Source organism: Ischnura elegans, chromosome 6, assembly GCF_921293095.1.
Source record: "Ischnura elegans chromosome 6, ioIscEleg1.1, whole genome shotgun sequence".
NCBI classification, from domain to species: domain Eukaryota; kingdom Metazoa; phylum Arthropoda; class Insecta; order Odonata; family Coenagrionidae; genus Ischnura; species Ischnura elegans.
Window position 1 is genome coordinate 62,221,111 of NC_060251.1, and position 22,190 is coordinate 62,243,300.

At 37.6% G+C, this 22,190-nt stretch overlaps 2 protein-coding genes across 4 annotated transcripts; one reads left to right on the plus strand and one right to left on the minus strand.

Annotated features, from left to right (window-relative positions):
* The first annotated feature begins 1,232 nt into the window (after positions 1-1,232).
* LOC124160852 lies at positions 1,233-2,542 on the plus strand. Its single transcript, XM_046536947.1, has 2 exons — positions 1,233-1,457; positions 1,666-2,542. The coding sequence occupies exons 1-2, from the start codon at positions 1,392-1,394 to the stop codon at positions 2,494-2,496; spliced, it is 897 nt and encodes a 298-aa protein (XP_046392903.1). The 5' UTR covers positions 1,233-1,391; the 3' UTR covers positions 2,497-2,542.
* On the minus strand, positions 2,531-22,189 carry LOC124160850 (importin subunit alpha-7). 3 transcript variants are annotated; one of them, XM_046536941.1, is made up of 9 exons: positions 22,101-22,189; positions 21,477-21,662; positions 21,180-21,395; positions 20,476-20,696; positions 16,850-17,113; positions 15,297-15,501; positions 15,061-15,204; positions 13,516-13,675; positions 2,531-5,687 (listed from the first exon to the last, which is right to left on the minus strand). In XM_046536941.1, the coding sequence occupies exons 2-9, from the start codon at positions 21,660-21,662 to the stop codon at positions 5,497-5,499; spliced, it is 1,587 nt and encodes a 528-aa protein (XP_046392897.1). In that variant the 5' UTR covers positions 22,101-22,189; the 3' UTR covers positions 2,531-5,496. The 3 variants fall into 3 exon arrangements, with proteins under 3 accessions (XP_046392897.1, XP_046392898.1, XP_046392899.1); XM_046536942.1 differs by lacking the exon at positions 22,101-22,189 and adding an exon at positions 21,989-22,088; XM_046536943.1 differs by lacking the exon at positions 22,101-22,189 and adding an exon at positions 22,006-22,027.
* Position 22,190: the final 1 nt, after the last annotated feature.

Consider the following 22,190-nt stretch of genomic DNA (forward strand, 5'->3'; position numbering starts at 1 on the left):
CCTTTGAGAGAAGGGGATTCAAACCCCAACCAAAACTCAGGTAGATAAAGTCTCATTAAGTGAGTATAACCAACATCAGTGGATCCAGGATTTTTTTCTGGGGGGGCACCACCCAGTCAGCACAACAGTTTTGGCCACACTGGCCGAATTGTGGTTTACCTGTGGCAACTATGGCTATGGCTAGCCACAGATTGCCATATTATGGCCAGACTGTGGTTGCCTTGCGGCAAGCCATAGTTTGGCTTGCTGAACATGCCACACTGTGGATTGTCTCAGGAATGCCACAGATTGGCAAACCAAACATTTGTAAACATAAGTATATTACGGTTACTATTGATGCAGGTTAGTTGGTAAGTTATTAAAATGGAAGTTGGTTGATTCAATTGATATAAAGAAAGTGTATTATCCACACTTAGCCACATTATGGCGGGCCACACTACTGCCGAGGGTCAAAACCATTTTGGGGCCATAATGGCAACCCACTATTACCACAATTGTTGTGTTGACTGGGCATAGAGTCTGCGATAGGCAAATGGTCTTCTCGTATTTGGGATTAAATGCAACATGCAGCAATTACTCTACGATATATGCTCTTAAATTTAATATAAAAGTTATTTATATACATATATTTATAACTTTTGTATTAAATATAAAATTTATTAATATTTGCATAAAAAATCTCGTCTACCTTTTGAGCATCTGAGGGGGGGCATGTGCCCCCTGCCTATGAGTGTAACCCTACAACATGAACCCCCTATATAGTATATTCCTCCCAGTGGTGTAGGGGGCTTCAGGGGAAAGTCTTGAAAATCAGGGTACCTACTATAAGAACATAGAAGGTTTAAAACTAATTTTAGCACTTTTAATAATTGAAAAAAAAAGTAATCATAGAAATATTTTGTTAACTCATGATTTTTCAATATTTAGCTTTCTTTTATTATGAAGCCACTAATGGTGTTTTTGTATTTCGGTGGGTCCCCCTCTCGCTAGGCCACTGATTCTTCCTCCGTCCTCAAAGGAACTCTCCAAGAAGTATGGTGATATAGATGTTACCACGTAGGATTTTAATTACCGTCTCCCTTGCAAGACTCTTCGCGCTTTCAGGAGGTTTTGATATTATTCAAATATTATATTTTCAAATTCCAAGAGTTAATTCAAGATATAACAGTATAAAAGCTCGTTGAAGGTGACTTATTAGTTTAAATGACGCCAAAACAGAAAAAAAGACGCGGCAAGAGCGCACTCCCGAGCCCGAGGTGACGATACAACCGGTTGCTTTTAGTAAATGAAGGTGAAAGATAGTGATTTAGGTCAAAATTTCCGTGACACAATAGCGGGCGTGGTGGTGACTAGCATTTATCTCCAAATTAATAGTAATATAAATCGTAGAAATGGCTGGTAACAGTAGTGATAATGACGATGATCGTACAAATGCAGAAGAATCTGACCGTATTCCGGTATGTATACATGACAAAAGTTCTCTCCAGAATTTCGCTGAATGTTTGTTGTATTGCTTTTTGCATCTTTATCGATAGCGGAATGTTACACTTCTATCTTGGTGTTGTGAGTTACCAAGTATTGAGGATAAGAAGAAATAACCTCGAAACTCGCGTCCGGGCTGGTAACATAATCATGGTTTTGATACTCGGTATTTTCGTCTTGCAGGAAAATGGAGAAAGTGAAGCTCCCAGCTATACTTCTGGCCAAAATACGCCTCCCAGTCTAACTTCTGGCAAAAATACGCTGGGTACCCCCGAGCCCGTAAACTCCCAGTCTTCTTCTTGCCAGGAGCGTGGAATCTGGTCGTTAAAATGTCGTGATTGGATTCTTATAACCATAACATTGGCAGTCGCCGTGTGGGTGTGTTACTCGAATGGGTTACCGTCATCTGACTCTTCTGACCAATTTTTGAATGGTAAAATAAATTCATATATTAGTAATTGGCGAACAAACTACCCCAACCAGCTTCCTGAAACCTGGGGCACTATCGCAGGACAACTTTCGCAATTTACCGAAATCGGTAATGTGTCACCTCTAGTGATCGTGTTGGCTTACAGTAAGGCTCGTCGTACCACCTTGATTCTAGCTAGTGAAATTTCACGTGCAGCCCTGGAACTTGTAGATGACCCGGACAAATGTGGTGATACAGACACCGCCAGATTATTAGGAGATGAAATTAAAGGAGGGTATCTGTTGAATACCTTTCTTCCACAAGTAGAGAAGTGTAGAAAGATGATCATAACGAATTTGGAGAAACTAAATGCAACTGCTGCCAAAGACTTGCATAGTATGGTTGATCCTGATTACCCTAACATACCTAATGTTGTATATATATTTACTGTTGAAGTACCTAGTGTTGAAAGAAATGTATACCGGGAAGTTCGTCAAGTACTGACAAGTAAGTGGAGCACACTGCTAGGAGAAGACCAAGTCAATGCTCTTTTGTCTCGGCTTGTAAATAATGTTGGAGTCTTTCCAGAGCCAGCTTTTGAATAATTATATCCTATTTTGCCAATAAACCAATACAGTATTTTCCACAATACGTGAATGAATCATTTATTATGTCTTGCCTTCCAGTTTATTAATATATATATTATACAATTGCTCAACCTCGATCAACAGGATTTTTGAGGTACTCAAACATGTTTTTTCATTACATTTGAACGGACACTATCACAATAACTTTTTCAATAACCTCCGAATACAAATTCCAAATTTAATGACTAGTGTGTACTTAAATTACAGTATTTATACTCAAATTAAGACAAGTTTCTCCGGTGATTCAAGGCAAGGTCTTCAAGAAACTGATAAATGCAGTATGCCGTCAGCACTGTGCCCTTTGGCATACAGTTGAGGAAAAACTTTGGTACTTAAATTGTATCACAGATCAATCTCAAGAAGTAATTTCAAAAAAAAGTTTTTGAGTGCTTTGTGGCATACTGCATGATATCAGCTGTGAAAAACTACACATGCATACCACTTGTCACCAGTCATTAAAAAAACAGTCTTATACATTAGTCAGTCTGTCAAAGATAGTTTCAGCTTCAGCAAAAAAAAAAGGTGACTTATCCAAGATAGTCTAATTGGCTACCAGAAAACAATGTAGAACTCACTTAGGGAGTGCCTGTGTATGATAACCATATTTCCTAGCCTATTCCGTGAACATGATACAAACTATTTCCAGAGACAGCCATGAAATGCCTTACACCAAAGGTAAAAGACAACCACTGCAATAAGATTTAGAATAAAAATAAATAACAGGACACCTATATCAGGGATCCCGTCTCTGAGGTAGATTTTGAATTTAATGAAACAATTCAAGCTTTGTACATAGCATTGCGAGTAATGTTATGTACTGACCAAGGCACCTATTATTAACCTTAGCAAGATGACTTGTAGCAGAAACACAGTCATGGAATTAACACTTAAATCAGCCACAGCTAAGTGTGTGTGCAAAAGACCCTTTGAGGTAGCTCATACAGTTTACCTCATTTGATTGGAAGCATTTTACAGAGTAATATCAAAATGAATCATAAAGAAAATTGAAGCACTTAAATAAATCTACTGCCCAAGGAGTATTTACAAACTGCAAATAAAAAGATATATAAGCACCGTTGCTGAGCAATAGATAAAAGAAAAAGCATAATGGAATAAATATAGCAGATAAAGATTTAAAAAATCAAGAGATTTATGATCCATATTACTACTTCATTAACACACAGAACAGTTCCTTGATTTGGCTGAGGGTCATGGCAATCCCAGTCCAGACACAAACTAAGCCACTCTCAGGAAACTTAACAGCATCAGAGAAAACTATTCAACAGGCCACTCCCATCCTCTCCTTGTTTTCCATACCAAAGTCTCAAAGAACTCACAGTCACTTAGTCACTTTATATTCATTGTGTTCTTGTCATATTAGTCGAGTAACAACACTGTCACACACATTCAAGGTTTCCTATGCTAGTATCATTGTAAATACTTTATACCTTGATAGGATAAACTAAAAAATACCCACAGGCAATGCAGTAAATTGCACTAATCCAGTGGCCACAGTATAGTATGTCAATGCCTGACGTAAAACTTTATGGCACCAAGTATTACATAGAAAACTTTGAAAATAACTATTCTCACCAATTTTTGAAAATGATACTAGCATTAGGTTCACTTACATGTTAAATTGCTTATGAGGTTGTTAAACACAGGGGGTTTAATGCCACCTTTACAATTCTGACCTCAAGTGATTAATGCTGGTCAAAATCACAAAAGGAAGAACTGTATGAAATTACATATTTCGCATAACACACAGGGCTCATTCTTATGTTTAGTCGCAAATGCCAGTCAAAGTGCACACTTGAATATAAATACATCCAACTCTTGAGTGATGTACATGTACCATATAATGGCTGAAAGCATACATTCATGGTAATTGGCTGGTTTTCATAGTATATTGGATTCTGCCAAAATAGCCCAACCTCCATGTTAGTAAAAGTTTGTATTGAAAAGCATATCCAATTGCTACGGATTTGAAAAAACAAAACAAAGTCAAATTGAAAAATATACATCTTGAAACAAAGATGTATAATACTCCTTTTTCCATTTTGAAAATCTTTGAGCACTATACCCTAGAAAAATGCAAACAACAAATGATATTCAAGTTTTGTGAATTAACAAATTCATGCTATCATTTATAACAACATGTGAAGCAGCAAAATTCACATACGATGAAAATATTTCAAGATTAACAAATAGAAATATAATAGCCATTTGATCCACTGAGTTCCAATTCCACACCAGCACTTTTCAGTGGATTTGGTGTTCACAAAATGAAAATTTTAGAAATGAAACAGCAGACCATTCGAATTCATACCACAGACATCTACAAACTTTCAAAATTGTATATTCTCAGAAAAGCCTCCTTTAACAATATTAAAATGTTTTCATTGAACAAAATCAATGAAATTCCACGTAAGCATCAAAACTTACAAATAATGGTAACTAAATATATAGTTCATTCGTGCAGTTCCAAAACAGACAAATAAATTGAAAATGCCCCTTCAGAATTTGAAGCAATCATGCAAGAAAGATGTACAAATACTCCATTCCGCATCCAAAAAGAATATAAATTTTTTTCCTTTTAAAGGATTAGGCATTAAACCCGATAATATTCCTAGGAAACTCTCCTCTAACTTCAAAGGAAGTGAAAGAAAATTGACAACTAATGACTATCTATATATTTAATCCATTACTCTTCCCTTGGTAGGATTTTCATTTAAATAAGCGGCACTATAGTTCATTCCTCGTCACTTGCATGATTTGTTTATTCTTCTAATTCCCTCCATGCTGAGATGCTTATTTCAGTAGGCTGCTCACTTGCAAGAGATCGTACAGGCCTTAACGTAGCAACGATCTACCATGGATAGTAGCAGGACTGAAGATGGACAGATTCAGAAGAAACAGATAACTGGGATATTTGGAAGCAGGCAAATTGACTGTACTTCAAAATTGAAATCCACCCATGGGGACACTCTGATCAGCATTGAATTGATATTGTTGGCCATCACAGTCCACAGATGGAGCCACTCGAGAATCGTCTTCCTCAGTGCCAAAATATTGCTCAATGATATCAAAAGCTTTCTGATAAATTTCTATATTCTCGTGGGACTGAAGGAATTCAATCTTGTCTAGACCTGGAGAAAGAAACCCATATATGAGGGAAAAATATGACTTACAAATTATAAAGTATTAATACAGCAGCTTAATATTAATAAATAAATAAATACATGAAATGTCAAAAAAATGAATATTTTGAAGACCAAAATTCACAGTAGGCCCTTCACTGACTAAAATGTTAGGATTGAATTCTAAAAATATGGAGACATTGCCATTAACTAATAAATAAAGAAGGTAAGAGAGTACAGAAACTAAGCACAAAAATCATCACATAAAATCAGACGTAACATAAGGATGTTACCTAGATCATCTTCATCTTTGCATGAGTATCAAACTCAGTCCTACCAATTAAGAATCCAGCACTTTATGAACTTGACAATCATTTTAAAAATTAATATTTGGGATTCTCTGGTCTAATTTACCCAACAATTCTCTTGGCAAATGTCCTCTGATTAAGGCCAAGAGTGTTATTTATGTTTTGAGCCATTAATGCTCTTAACTACACGGAAAAAGAAAGGAGGTCACCATATCCCTCATATTTACTGCCACTTTCAAAAATTTTAGGACAAAGTTAGTGAGACCACTTCTGCTTCTCAAGGAATTTTACTTTCCCCTACTCCCTCCTTTTCTGTCGGCTACACACCACCAATATTCAGCTGGATGTAGCGGAATTCTTCAAATTGGTGATTAATCACAGCGGTGAATTGTATCAATCTACAGATTCTTTACATTTTGATAATGCTGACTATGATCTCATAAAGTAAACTCTTGTTACTATGAAGTTCACGGAACCAAAAAACCAGAGGTTCATTATCACGAACTTCGTAAGAACGCTTCTTTTAGGAATCATTGCAAAAAAAACCTAGCCAAAATTACTTGTCTCTTCATTCTCTCGTACTTATAGTCATGCTTCGGAATAGCTTCAGAGTCCTGTGCACAATGTATGAGATTAAATTAAGCACTAATACAGTACATTCTCAACATGTGAACAAGATGCGTTCCGCGACCTCATCCGCAAGTTGATAAACCTATGCAAGACATTGAAAAGTGTGGTTACCTTGCAGAATGCAACACTGAATTACAATATCACGATAACTCACGATCGTGACGGACTGACCTAGCCTACAATGTGTATGGAGCCGAATAAATGGCACTGTCTGCAGGAAGGAAGAATGGGCGAAACGCTGAACAGTTCCTGACTTCACAATGGATTTAATTGATACTTTGTTCAGACTGCCCCAAGAGCACGTTACCCTTCGGCATATCTCATTGCATCGGCCAACTCCATAGGGGCTAAATTTGAAATTTTGGGCACGCTCAATTTTTCTAATGTTTGTATCTCTGAAAGTCGAATTTTCGCCAGAAGAGGACTTTTCATATGGCCAATTTACGATCAATAATGAGAGGGGCACCATGGTTCCACAGGAATGAAGGTTATTACATGTTGTTGTGTGGATACTGAAGTACCTCCTACAGAAGAAAGAAGCATAATTGTTGCTCTTGGACCCAGTGCATGAGGAGAACTCAAACATAGCACAATGATTATGACATAGCACGATGTTTATCCACCTAAATGCTGTTGTTTATCAATAGAACTTCGTACAGTGCAACCTCGATAAAACGAGACCCCACGGAGCTCAAATAAACTCTCGCTATAGTGAATTGTCACTCTACCAGAGGTGGAGCAAATAACAGCCAATAAACCCATTGTCAACACTCACCGTATAAGCGTGTGTAAGAGGCGCACCCCTATTTTGAGCATCGAAGCTATAAAGAAAAAAAAAATTGTGGCATTTTTTATCCTATCGTGCGGTGTTGCAGACGTATGCCTGGAATTTCGACAGTTATAGAAATTTCCTCTTCTAATACTAATTGAAAGAGGAAATTTTGATAACTGCGGCGGTAACAGTGGCATTTTTGCTATCCTAACCTGTGTGCACGCTATTGAGGAGACAGGTCTCTACAAGAGACCAATCCATATATGCACTGACAGTCAGGCTGCTCTAAAAGCCCTGAACTCACCTTGGTGCAGATCTAAACTATTGGCTGAATGCTACAAGGCTCTCAATATTCTGAGCAGCCGCTGCAAAATAGAACTTTTCTGGGTACCGGGACATTCAGGTATCACCGGAAACGAGAAGGCAGATGAACTGGCAAAGGCCGGCGCTGAACAGAATCCAATTGGCCCAGAACCAATTGTGCCAGTTGCCCCATCAATTAGGATGGCTGCAATTAAAGTGTGGGGAGCAACCCAACACCTAAAGATCTGGCGGGAAACACCGGGTTTACGTCAGGCAAAAACCCTTATAGGAGAGATCTCTCCTAGACTCGAGAGAAGACTTCTTCTTATGAACAGAAGTCAAGTGCGGACGGTAGTAGGCCTGCTTACGGGTCACTATCACGTAATGAGACATATGCACCTGCTGGGGATAACAGACTCAGATAGGTGTAGATGGTGTGAGATGGAAGAAGAAACAACAACTCATCTAATATGCGAGTGTCCCGCAATCATGAGGACTCGATATAGACACCTGGGCTCACCTTTTATAGAGCCCAAGGAAGTAAGAGATCTTCCCATTGGGGACCTTTTGTCCTTCGTTAAGGACATTGGCCTCTATGGATGATCCATTATCGGTGGTTAGCACAATGGACCTATAGGTCTAAGTGCCCTGGGAGCTGATCCCCCACCGCATAAAGTAATCTAATCTAATCTAATCTAATAGTGGCATAGGAGGGAGTAGAAAGAGTTCCGATCCTCTCTTCGCATATGCCGTTGCTCTACGATGCTTGTCCTACTCATGAACAATTTTGTTTAAAAGCTCTCGCAGGAGTGTTGCAATAGAATTGCAGCCGTGGAAATTTTAAAGGCAAAACACGACAGGTACATAGCATGAACCTTCCCAAGAGATTGGACAACAATGGGGGCAATCTCAGTGCCATAGGATAATAACCATGTCGTAAATTTAATGGAACCACACTTGGCACTCCATCAGCCAATGCCTCTGCCATTTTTTTTCCTCTCCGAGACCCCACAGGAAAATAGGAAAATATCAAGTTACAGAGGAACAATTGAAACGTGTTTCATCCCTATCCTATCTCACCAACTGACCTTTTTTGGTCTACCAGGTTCAATTCTCCTAGTTTCTGGAGGCAAAATGCTAGGTGAGTCACCTGATGAGCTCGAAGATATCTCAATATCTTTCAGCAATTGTATGACACGCACAAGGTTCTAAAAAGAATGAGACCTAATGCGACGTATATCTGACAGCATTTAAGTTTTTTAAGCTCAAATTGATTGACACAAAGATTTATAGTTAAAACAAGGCTACTAATATTCAACTTAGTCCAAACAGCACGATTTCGGAAGAAACAAGCATAGCATAAGCACATTCAAACAAGACAAGACGGACTGGAAACTTCAGGCAATGCAAACTGCGTATATCACATTGCTGCACCTTCGACTCTTCTCTTTGAAGGCAACAACGTCACATGCCAGATCGGACGTGTTCTTCCCTTGCTCCTTCGCTCATAGCCTCGTAGCTTGAAATACGGAGGGGAGGGAGCGCGCTCCTTCCCCTCGACCTCTCCTTCAGCGCTCTTCACTTGTAAGCATTTCCGATTTCTTCTATCCACCATTAAGTCCAACAATGAACACACTCATTCGAATTTTTTAAAGCAGAGGTTTTGACACCATTTTAATTTTCAGTTGCAATGATCCTCATATTACCATCTGAAGATGATTTTTGAAAAATCAGATCCTCGGCGTAATGGAAATTGCTCGGCAAGACAGATGTTGACCATTAAGGTATGTCCTTCAAAACTACGCGTTTCTCTGCGTTTGATAAGCGATTACTATATGCAGTATAAATGCCGCGGGTTGCCCACTCGTGGAAGTAAATTTAGCGAGCCCTCTGGAGCGAAAACCCCGCGTGATCTTTTCCATGCTCACCTCTGGGGTACCGACGGGATGCTTACAAGAAAATCAAACAGGAGCATTTTAAAAATATGTCACTAAGAGAGAAACTCCCCTGCCTACCGCTTGTTTTTGACCCAGGGTTTCAGATGACTGACTCACGCTGAAAACCAAGGCCACTCAGTTCCCCTTGGACTTGCGACCGGTGAAGGGAAGGGGGGGAGGAAGACAAGAAGTTTGTGTAAGAGGCACACCCTCAGTTTCGGCTGTAATTTCTGGGAAAAAGGTGCGCCTCTTACACGTGCTTATACGGTATATAGGCACAGGATTGGTGCAGCGACGGAGACATTTCTATCTGATAAACTTAACACGTTGCGTGCCACAGTTCTTAAATACAGAGGAACATCGTACCTAGGTAGAGGAGCTAAGATTGAAAATATGTGCCAATTTGGGCGAACTGCCTTTGATATAAACATGGTTAGAAAGCTAATGTTTAAAATATAACTTTACCTTATCAAGCATAACAATACGCCCATTCATTATAAGCGATGAACAACAACTGAAAATGTACAACCAAAAATCTATATTATGCATTAAAATTGTTTAAGTAGATGTGCCTAAATGACGAGAATTCTCGCCATCCATACGCAACGTGGTAAGCACAATTCCATACGAAAGACAATGTTTTTTCTGTACCACTAAATTTCCTAACCTAAATAACACACTAGCCATTCAATTTATTAGCGCCGTGCTAAATAAGAATCATGCAAAGCATTGCTTTGTCAACATTATCCCAGTGCACAACCGACGAAGCCATTTTTCAATGTACGTTGTGCATTTATGCGATCAATCCATCATTTTGATATTTTCTACTGAAAATTCAAACTATAGCTGATAAAAAGAGTATTGTGGTTATTTAATGCCTCAAATATTTCCATTGATGAAAGTTTATGTTCCTGTACATTTTGCATTTTGAAGTTAAGTGAAATAAGGTATCACATTTATTTCTAGCAGACGAAAAAGGTGAACAGTGGTAGAACGATTCTGCCTCGGAAGACGTTTTCCATCATTCAACGTAATATCTTCATTATCTACACTAAAATGTCCGCTAAACATGCTTAATGATGTACCGTATATGCGCATGTAAGAGGCGCACCTTTTTCCCAGAAATTGCAGCCGAAAATGAGGATGCCTCTTACACAAACTTCTTGTCTTCCTCCCCCTCCTCCCCTTCACCGGTCGAAGGCTCCGATGCTCAAAATAGGGGTGCATCTCTTAAACGTATGCGCCTCTTAAACGCGCTTATGCGGTAGTTAAAATTGCCTATGTTTAAAAAATTTTCCATTTTGAGTGTTAAGCCCGCGACATCATTGAAAGAATACATTGGAGTGCATACACAGCACTGCAATTAAAATGATATGAATTTAAATTGCTAATATAAGAAAAGAAATTAACTTGATATTATTTCACGAAAATATAATGCAGATTATGATGCCACTTAAGTAAAACAAAAGCAAACTGAAAGAAACTGCGACTAATATAACACGCATACGTAAGATATGCAACAAATAAATGAGAAAGCATACACCTCTGATGGACCCTAAGGCCAACAAAACTTACAAGTATGAATTTATTGATTTAGCATTCTCAATTATGATTGTAAAACATGAAAAAGAATGCAGAATTTTTAAAATTAAATTAACTAAAAGTGCAAGCATCAGCTTTTCACGTATGTCATCGCTAATAGGGCATTACCTGCATCTAGAAACATCATTGCAAGAAACACCCTTAGAGCAAGAGTTTTCTTGGGGAGTAGGTTGTAAAAGAGTTCGGTTTCGTCTGCGTTATATCACACGGTGAATACTTTTTACAATATTCTGCTAGGAACAGAGTTCTTTCTTCAATGGCTACCGGTTTACACCGCAGGCATCACCAGCAATTATGAAGGGAGATAGAGCTTTCGTGCTTCAAATTAGTATAACCAACCTTCCGAACACTTGAAGTTCTTGATTCTCAATCTATTACTGAAATACACTGCTATAGCCTTAAGCATAGCCCCTTTCTCAGTAATTCCTAAAGATTGAAGTGGGCAAAACCACCCGAACAAAGTCCCTTCTCACTCTTCCTGTTCTACATTCCACAGGTGCTATGTTCTTTTTTTAATTGTGAAAAAAAAATAGTAAGATAAATTAATTACGCCACTCTCGTATTGCTCCATTATTTTCATTTTCTCGCTTACACGTGTTTGGCATTTTTTGAGCATGGTGTCTACCTTCAAATGCTCTCTATTCACGCAACTCACGGATGTGCAGGTATGCTGTCGACTGCTTACAGCCACCCGAGGAACAAAAGAAGTTCGAAAATTTGCGAATGCTAATGCCAAAGTATTTTCACCGAAAAACTACTTATTTATTGAACGGCGATTTACCTCATGAATTTGAGAATCAACTTCATTTCTAATAGATTGCCAGCAATTACAGAGATTAGGGACACTTGGTAAAGGTTTTCTGGTGATGGAAACTCTCGCTATGGGGAGTGCCAACACCAACGGCCCCGAAAAAATGGATTTTTTTACAAGCTAATCATAAGGTCAATTGACTGTGCTCCGGCTATCTCTCATAATGGCAGGGGTCTCGCAATAGCCCGTACTCGCTTTAACACGTTTCCACTGTAATAAAGTTCATTTTATAACAGCCAGGACCAGGACTGTGGTTCGTATTTTCGTAATAACATTTCTTTTTTTTCTATTTTTCTATAGATTGGGTAAGCCTTTTCACTGGGACCAACGATTTACTTTTTAAAGACGAGAACTTCATATTAACATTGTTTGTATTTACGAGAGTCTAGTGTAGTTGAATCCAGAGAGGAAATTAACTGTAATCAAGTCTTTAATGATGTTAACTTTGATTGTAATACTGATGAGAAAGATTTTACTTTCTTGTATCGAAGAATTCGTACATACTTCCAAACATTCACAAGGTCATTATCCAGAACTCTGAGATTATAGATTGCATTACGATACATATCTGGATGTAAAAAATTATCATTCTATAACTGTAATTAGAAGGCTTTCGAAGTTGTTAGATATAACAGTGGCTATAGCCTGTATACTGTAGGGTGGCACAAAGGCCTGCCAGCTACCTGAGTTGGTCCTTTCTTCCCCTGGCGCTTGCGACTCAGTTAGCTCGCGGGCTCATGAACCACCCTATGGTATGCAGACTTTAAACACTTAACTGATAGATATCTAGGGCTCATTGTTAAAGAACAACAGAGATTTATGCATGGTTGTTCCACTGTTACAAATCTACTTCTTTACAATAAGTTTCTTTCAAGTGCAATAAAACAGCAGAAAAAAGTAGATTCAATTTATGTAATTTTTCCAAGACTTTCAATACCGTCCACCATGACATTTTTTGTTCGGAGTGGATGACTCACTTTTAAAATGGCTGTTCTAGTATTTATGTAATTGTAAGGATGCAGTGGATCTCGTGGGTTTAAATCTGATTACGTTAATGTTACCTAATGTTAACTGGTACTAAAAAATTTCATGAGATGATCAGTTAAAGAAGGGAAAATTTTTATTTTTTATCGCTGTTTCAAATGATACAATAGTTGGTTTAACTTCTTATGTTCAAGGCCAGACTTTTATGAATTAGTAAATAACCTAGAATATGGTCCCACTATTAATCATGCGAGAATAAGTATCAATAAAATGAATAAAATGCATCTATCATCCTCTATCTGATAATGGAAACAATAAGAACTTTACTAATTGTTAATATTTATGCGTTGAGTGCATTAAACTGACAAAACTTCATTCTCATCTGAGTTTCAAAAATTCAGTCCTAAGAGGTGCATTGGTACACAACAGAAAATTATACATTCGTACATCCACAAAGTAACAACAATCTCTTACAGAACTAATAACTTACCGTAGCATTCTTCAATTATAACTGCATAAGGATTAACTCCAGCCTGACTTTTGGCATCTTGATCACCTAACCTCAAGATATTTTCCAAGCCATTAAGAGCCACTTGAACTATCTTGGTGTCTACAACTGTTAGGAGACCACAAAGGGGAGGAATGCAACCCTGTTAAAAAATAAAAAAATATTTGAGTAGTCAAAAGCAATATCTTGTGCCTCAACATAGCAAAATTAACTTGTCAGTTTGCCCCTGACAAAAGAAAGTATTTTTGACCCCAAATAAATTCCACTGAGTCACTTCATTACACCTGGGAACTTCTCATTTCTTCAACATTCCAGAAAAAGTTTGGAATAACTGACTCATTCTCACCACATTTTGCGAGATTAGGTACTGAAACTCAAGGAAACTTATCTACAGGATTGACGGTATCCTGTACTCCTGGAAATAACTGTTATAATAGTAATATATTTTTAAAAATATGAATGCATTTGCAACAAAAATTATTCATCATTAAAGGAGATAACCGCAGATGACCAGGATTCAAACCAAGGCCCCCTAAATTGCTCAAGTTAATCTGCCACTCACACAACCAAGAAAACTTTTTCCCCAAGAGATATTTATTGACAGTAGAGCATAAGGTAGTTAATGATGCCAGACATTCAAGGTTTCCTTGATACTGATACGGTAGAGCAACAGGGACTCATGTTCAAATCGTAGGAAAGGCACATGTTGTTTACTCCATTAAAATTTCTGAATAAGTTATTTACTCCCATTTAACCCACCAAATCAAAAGGTAATTATTGCCTTCTTATTTCTTCCACTAGTCAAGAAATAATGCTCATTTGAACAGATTATTTTCCACTAATTGCAATTAATTTAAGTAGGGATTAGTGGGAGGTAAAATAACCTAATATTGAATTTTAAGTAAAAAATAAAAACATGCACACTGTATGACATAGAGGGTGTAACAATTAATTTCGAGTTTTATTTGAGTTGAGTCGGAGAATGTTGATATGACAATTGGTGGGAGAGGAACAATGAGGCAAGTGATGGTGGACGGTGATGGTTGTGAACGGCAAAGAGAGGGAGTTGGATTGTAATAATCATGGCGTGTGGATGTGTTTTTTTGGCCCTGAGTTTCAAATTATAAAACTTGTTCATAAGGTGTAATAAAATTATTTGTTAAGTTAGAAGTGGAAAATAATAGTAAAACCTTACAAGGGATTAGTAAAGGACGTATGTTATCCCCTCATGACATGCAATAAGAAATTTTGAGGGGAATCCTTTTCCATTTCTATGTCCGTTTGAGTAAATTTTGAAAGGTTAATCAGAGTAAATCCAGTTCTCGCATATTTCAGTAAATTTTCAAGTACAGAAGCACAATCTAAGTGATGACCTTGATAAATGAAAAATGATACTGATAGACAAAATTCAGTAAAAAAATAATTCAGAATAAAAACTTAGAGCAAACAACATGAGAAAAGAATGGGGTGCTCCACATCAACAATTTCCATTAATCATTCGATTAAAAAATCCATGAAATTATTTACCAGTTGAACTAAGTAGCGAATTTGATCTGCAGATCCTCCAGATGTAGCATTAGTTATGGCCCATGCAGATTCCTTCCTTGTTTTAAATTCTGCTTTTAAGAGTACATCAATTAAGACAGGGAAAATGTTTGCATCTATAACAGCCTGTTGATAGAGACAGAGAAAATCATTTTCTGTTCAGAAATATTAAATTATTATCACATACTTGAATTGAGTCATTTTAATAAAATAATTACCTGAATTTGTTGCCTATTCCCTGCTGTAATATTTGATATGGTCCAACATGCCTCTTTCCTCACTGACTCTGAAGATGACGTGAGCAGGTGGACAAGGCATGGCAAAGCCGTGCAGTTGAGAATTACTTGTGTTTGAACATCATCACCAGTAACTATATTTCCAACAGCTCGCAAAGCAGCTGACACCACTGAGTGCTGAGGATGCCTGCATTAAGGAAAGACGAGAATGAAATTTGTGACAGTGAATTCATATCAAAAATATAGCATTAAAAAATATATGAGTCCAATGCATGAACATAATTTTTCTTCTCAGTTACATCAATTTTTACTGTATTGTAATGCTAATGCATGAAATCCATAATGTATAAAAGGACAAATATTAAACTCAAATGCAATGGGTACTTTCTGAAATATCTCCATGATGAAAATCACAACTGAACAAGTTTTTATCCATTTTAAGGCCAACATCAAAGAGTAGTGTTAAGAGTGACATTAACAGTAGATCTTCTACGTAGCAAAACTCCTAATTATAATATTTTTGAAAATTTCCATTTTGAAGCCATGGCCCCAGTACCGAGACTTTCCAATACTCATTGAAAGCAGAAAAACCTCTCATAATGAACGTCTTAGTTTTCCATTCATAACCTTTCACTCTAAATTAGGGATGGGACGTTCGAATTTCGAATCACCGAATACCTTGAATATTGAGCTTTTTACACTGTTTGATATTCGATGACACGAAGTTATTAATTATTCAAATTTCAAATACACAGCACAGATCATCTGTGATTCAATTTCAATCCATTGACAATGGTTGGGTCTTCCATGAAGGTTGTCACATTTGTTTGGTTCAATTCTATAATGATATTTTACAATAACTTATCATTGAAAATAAGCATGACAATACGCATAATCCTGGTGACTCCATGAGAAAAACACTAAAAAGAATGTATGTATACCTTCAAATTCATGTGCGAGGGCTGCTCTTTTTCTAATTCCCTTTTGCATGATCAAATTTACATTTTACACATTCTAATTTTTAAGTTACTGTCAATTTTATAATTAATTTCAGGTTTTCAAAGAATGCAGGAAAACAATACTAATAAAATAACCTTCAATGTGCATATAAGAAACAACAAAAGCAATCTCCTTCAAAATCTTCCACTTCCTGACTGCTAATTTTATTTAACAGGAATAGCCCAAACACTTGCCAAAGTCACATCCTAGCACACTACATCAAACATATTCCAAACAATAAAACATATATGTAAACACACCAAAATAACATTACAACATCGATCTACTCAAAGCACCATCTTAAGAACCACCACATCATTTAAAGGAATGCTTGAAATGTTGTGGTGGTTCTTAGGATTAGGTTATTAGGTGGTTCCCAGGTGAGGGAAGGAGTGAGGAAAAAACTATGAAAATCTAGTTTGAGTAAGGAAAACCCATTTGCAACCTATTGAAAAAAAAACAATTTTGAAATCCAAAAACCCATACTTGGGATATGGAATAACAAAAATTAAATTTTAAAAAGTAGCAATACTTACATGAGGAGTTCAACAAGTCTACGACAAACACCTGCATCTATAACAGCCTGAATCTTATCATTAGTTCCATCCGAAAGGTATGACAAGGCCCAACATGCATCAGCCAAAACATCCGCGTCACCATGGAAAAGAAGACGGGATAAAACTGGAAGGCATGGGCTAACTTTTGCAAAATTAGGCGCAGGATTCTTTCCTCGACATAAATTAGATAGTGCCCATACAGCATTCCGAGTCATTGACAGCCGTGATGATTTACCTAGGAGTCTGTAAGGAGGAATAAAAAAGCATATATGTCAATATTCAACCACTATTTAAGGTAAAAATCAAAGGAAATTTTGGCAATTCTCAGCTCGCAAATCTGCGGTGATATTATTAATGCAATTTTTGGTTTTTACACAGAAATTTGAAGCACAATGAGATCAAATGTTAAAAGTATTAAAAACTTGAACCACATTTAAAAGAGCGATTTTCAAGGAAATTTATTATAATAATGACTTAGAAGATAGTCATGTTCACAAATAAAATAAAACATGAGTTTTCCATTAAAAAATTATATAATTTGACTAGTCATTTCATGGGTTTTGTAATGGCAATTTATCATGAACTAAATGGTCTCTGGCATCAAATAACTTTTATCAAACAAACTTTTCTCAGGTTTCCATACCAGTAAGAAAATGTAATAGCACCTTAGATTTTCTTACCCACACAGGAACATGAGATAAGTTTATTTATTATCCAATAAATACTGAAAAATAACATACAAGGCACACCAAAATGCTAATTTGGACCTCAACAGTCACCTGCCAATACCAACATTTGGGTTGAAACATTGAGCTAAGGAGAAAGAAAATTTCATGCATAATTCCTGGTTTTCCAGGGAAATTTTTACAAAATTCCAGGTTAACCTTATGTGATTAGTGTGATGGATAAGAATTTTAAAACACCCAAAATTACATCAATACTTTTAAATAATATTACTTCATTAATTCATATGAAACCTTAAGTGCAAACATACAAATAAATTCATAGGGTGGGAAAGAAAAGGATAGGATATATGGTTGAAAAAGAACGTGGACAACAGTGCTGTGGCGGATGGAAAAAGCCAGAAATCAGAGGGTAAAAATGCAGCCTGACTGGGACTCGAACCCAGAACCTCTCCCGACTGCTGGTCAGGTGCTCTACCAGTTGCCCAACCAGGATTCTTGGATTTACCATGATTTTGGCGGAGGTTTATACACAGGAAACTCCCTTTGCTTTTGCCCACAAGAGTAACGAATAGATGGCACTGGGGCAGCTCACCACTCACAACAGAAGCAGTGGCGCCGACTCCATGGGGCCTGAGGGGTCCCGAGCCCCCTCAAAGATTCGTTAGGGGGGGCGGAGCCCCCTCAATAATTCAAGAAAATAATTAAGTAATATTATGCTTTGTGAAATCACAAAAATATATTGATATTTTCCCACGTTTGACGAAAGATACATTTTAAAATACATTCAATAATGTGTTAAAATAAATAATTTTAAGGTAGTAAGCAGGTTAACTGAAAACAAGTGGTGTGAATTATGATAGTGCTACGGTGCTGCGACTCACTTTGAATTTAACCTCTTCTTGGGGTAAGACCCCCGACATGGGCCCCCCCCAATATTTTTTATAAGTCGGCGCCCCTGAACAGAAGTGGTATGGTATTTGGAGGAGGCGACCGACAGCTTAGGTTATTTCCACCATGAGGGAAGGGTATGTAAGGAAGGGTGGAGAGAAACCCGGCATCCGCAATAGCCTGCTCCTAACGAAAGGCACCAAGGGGACCACGGCTTTACGTCCCGTCCGAGGGATGGAGTGTTGCGCTTGAAAGGTTCTCCACACGACATTCAAGCAGGGATCGGGCAGTATCTGAAAATTCTCTACCACCACCGGGATTTGAACCCGAGGCCACGGTATGGGAAGCCAACACTCTAGCCACCACACCAACCCAATCCCCCTCACAACAGAAGAATTGGACAAGGACACAAGAATGAAAGGAAAGATACGCGCTCACGCGATGGCTGAAAGTAGTTATCACACATTGTATCTAAAATTTAAATTTATTCAATGCAGCCAAGAAGCTGCTTACACCTCATAAGTAGACGTTGGCATAATCTGGAATTCTATATTTCCTGTTTTTCAATCATACCAGTGTCAAGAGTGCTAGACATTTCTATTCTATTGTCTTGTCTGACATTCCTTGTTTTGATGCGGCTGCAAAATTTCTACTTTGCTGCTGCACTTAAAATTACAACTAACACATTTTAGGCTAAAAAATATGTGTTGAACTGGCAAAAATTTATGTGAACTTAATTTAAATTACAACATTTGAAATTCCAGGTTGGAGCAAAAATTCATGAATAATTAATTCATGCATAATTCCAGGGACTAAAAATTCGTACTCCATAGCCATTTATTTAAGACTCTACTGCAGTACATTCCACATAATTTTTCAAACTCATACCTCAGGTAGTTTTACAGAGATATTCAGAGAGATCAGTGGAATTCTTAACATCTTTTTGCTCTTTCTAAAACTAAAAAGGTGAGACAAGTAACAAGAGTAATAATATTGACTAGGTAGCTATTTCTGTACCTTAAATGACAATAGGGTGGTTTCCTATTATTTTTTATTGCCTAAATGGAAAGATTATTACTCCTGGAGTACGCATTTCACGCTTTTAGATTTTTAAATGACGATATCTATTTTTTGCAATTAAATGAAAAGTGAAAATTTTCAAGCGCACAAAAATGCGACAGGTAAGTATGAATGCCGGGAAAACTCCCGTGTGACGTCGTTCTGGTTCCCGCTGCCGCAAGTGAGGTGACCTTGGGGCGAGGCTCTGAGCGCTGATACGACGTAGGATGCTAGCAGGTAGCTGAGTACCATGCTAGCTGGTAGCTCTTGGCTTAAATAAGGATTATTAATAGCTTAACAAACAAGGAAAACTTTCCGACCTTAGCCAGTTTTAATAGGTGATTATTAAGACATGTCTCCCCGTGAGCTCTGTGCCTCAGGCATGCATTGGTAACCTCAGACGATGTAAAACTCCTATCTACTCTTATAGAAACTAGGTCCCTGTGACGTCACGTGGAGTGGCATCACATGGGCGCCAATCTGGCCTTTTTCAAATGAGGATAAAATTGACCATTGCCATTCGTCTAAACTGGGATTTCTAAAACCAAATACTTTGTATATTATGAATACACTAAAGGTGCGTAACGAATTGCAATCAATGCCTTTTGTTTTCTTTGATGTAGAAAACTACCCTATTATGATGCTCTTTATATCATGGGAGGTTTCCTTGCACTCCACACAATATTCACACAGAGACTAACTGCTACTGTGTCTAACTTTTTCACTCTCCTCAAGGTCTGTTTACAGGGTACATTAACCCGTAAGAGTTATTGTACATTACCTTCTCCAAGTTATGTACATTTCTACAAATAAATTGTCAGGATAGGATGTGCACAAATGCCTGAATCAAATAAGAGCATATCCCATTGTCTGCTCAGCATTACAACATGTTGAGTGGTAACACGATGTATCATAATCCCTCCCAATTAAAATGGGCTGCCTAGTATTACAACTCTCTCATAATGTACTTACTGAAGTAGGGGTACTAATATTCCTTGATCCAAAACATGGTCACGACATTCTGGTGAATCCCCAGCAATATTTCCTAAAGCCCACACAGCCTGCTCTTGTACATCTTCATGCCTTGATTCTAGAAGCTTGACAAAAATTGGAACTGCACCACCTTCAATGACCATACGTGTTTGCACTGAAGTTCCAGATGCAATGTTTGTTAGAGCCCAAGCAGCTTCAAACTAGGACATAAGAGACAATACATAACAATATAATAACATTAAAAACAGCAAGAGGACAAAAATTTAAGTCGGAAGGATCATAATAATTCCCAAGCTGCCATTAAAATTCATAATCGATCTAAAGCACCAATAATTTCTACTTTCAAAACTAGTTTGATCATATGCCACGCTCAATTAAGTCTTAATGATAAGCTATTCCACCAGCATTATCAAGTATTTTATCCCAATAACGTTTCATTATAACTGTATTGATGTTAAGTGGAACATTAAGACGTGCGCTGAGGGCAACAAGGAGGAAATAGAATTTTTTTATGAGGATAAATGCCTTATCCGCTGGATCGTAATCAAAAATCATGGAAAATAACGTTAATGATCAGAACAAAGCGACCTTCTGTGCCATCATAGATAAATCAACATAAGGTGCACAAGTAAACAAAGTTGTTCCCATGAGACAGCCACGCATCCCTTGGGAGGAATAATCACCTGGAGGGTACAATGCTGATCATTATTTAAAAATTGAACAATTCTAGGAACAATTCCAGTTTGGATGACTTCGTCAATTGGAGGATTTGGTTCTCGAGAAAGAAGTTTCCGGAACTTTTGAGTGGCAACTAACTGCTCGTCCACATCATCACTGTACAGGGCCTCAACCATATCCGGCGTTATACCACTTTGGAGCAATGGTTGGCTATGGTCTTCCTGCAAATACAACATATAAAACCATTACAACACGATTTAAAAGTCAAGCAGGCGTAATCAGCGGAGAAGTTCATCACACACCTGCATTGATCCAGAAGTTTCTTCATCCTTGAGAATTTCTGGTACATGTACATTTCTACGTTTAAAGAGTTGCTGCTCCCTTTTCTGTTTTCTTAACTGCACTCCTTCCTCCTCTCTTCTACGTCTCAACTCCTGGGAATCCAAAGCTGGATTCTTGTAGCGATGCTTGTGTGTGGCACCCGACATCTGTGCACGTATTAAATAAGCCCACGATCAATATGATTCACAAACACAGAAGAAAAAGGTTAAGTTTTACGGAAAATTTCAGTAACATATAATGCGTGTATCAGGCGACCACGTGAATTAATATTCAATATTTGAGCTTAATTAATACGCATGTATCACGTCTACCAGGAAAATCACGCAAGGTAAGAGATACCACAAACACACTCAGCGCACCTGATTCACACAACTTAATCACTACATATGAAACAATGATTAAAATTTAAGCAAATAAAACTGAAATCACCCAATAATTGAAAGAAAAACACCTTAATGCTAGAGTACAATACCGTGAGAGTTGACCTACAAGCGAAGGGGATTTACGTCAGTGAGATACCAAGATGATTACCACAAATACTATAAATCACGAGTGAGCATATGGTAAAAAGTGATGAAAAATACCTTTAGCTGAAAATTTACGCAATACTTATGCCGAAATTTCCATAGAAACTTATTTTGCAACTACTTTCAACTTCAAGGCCTCTCTCTCAG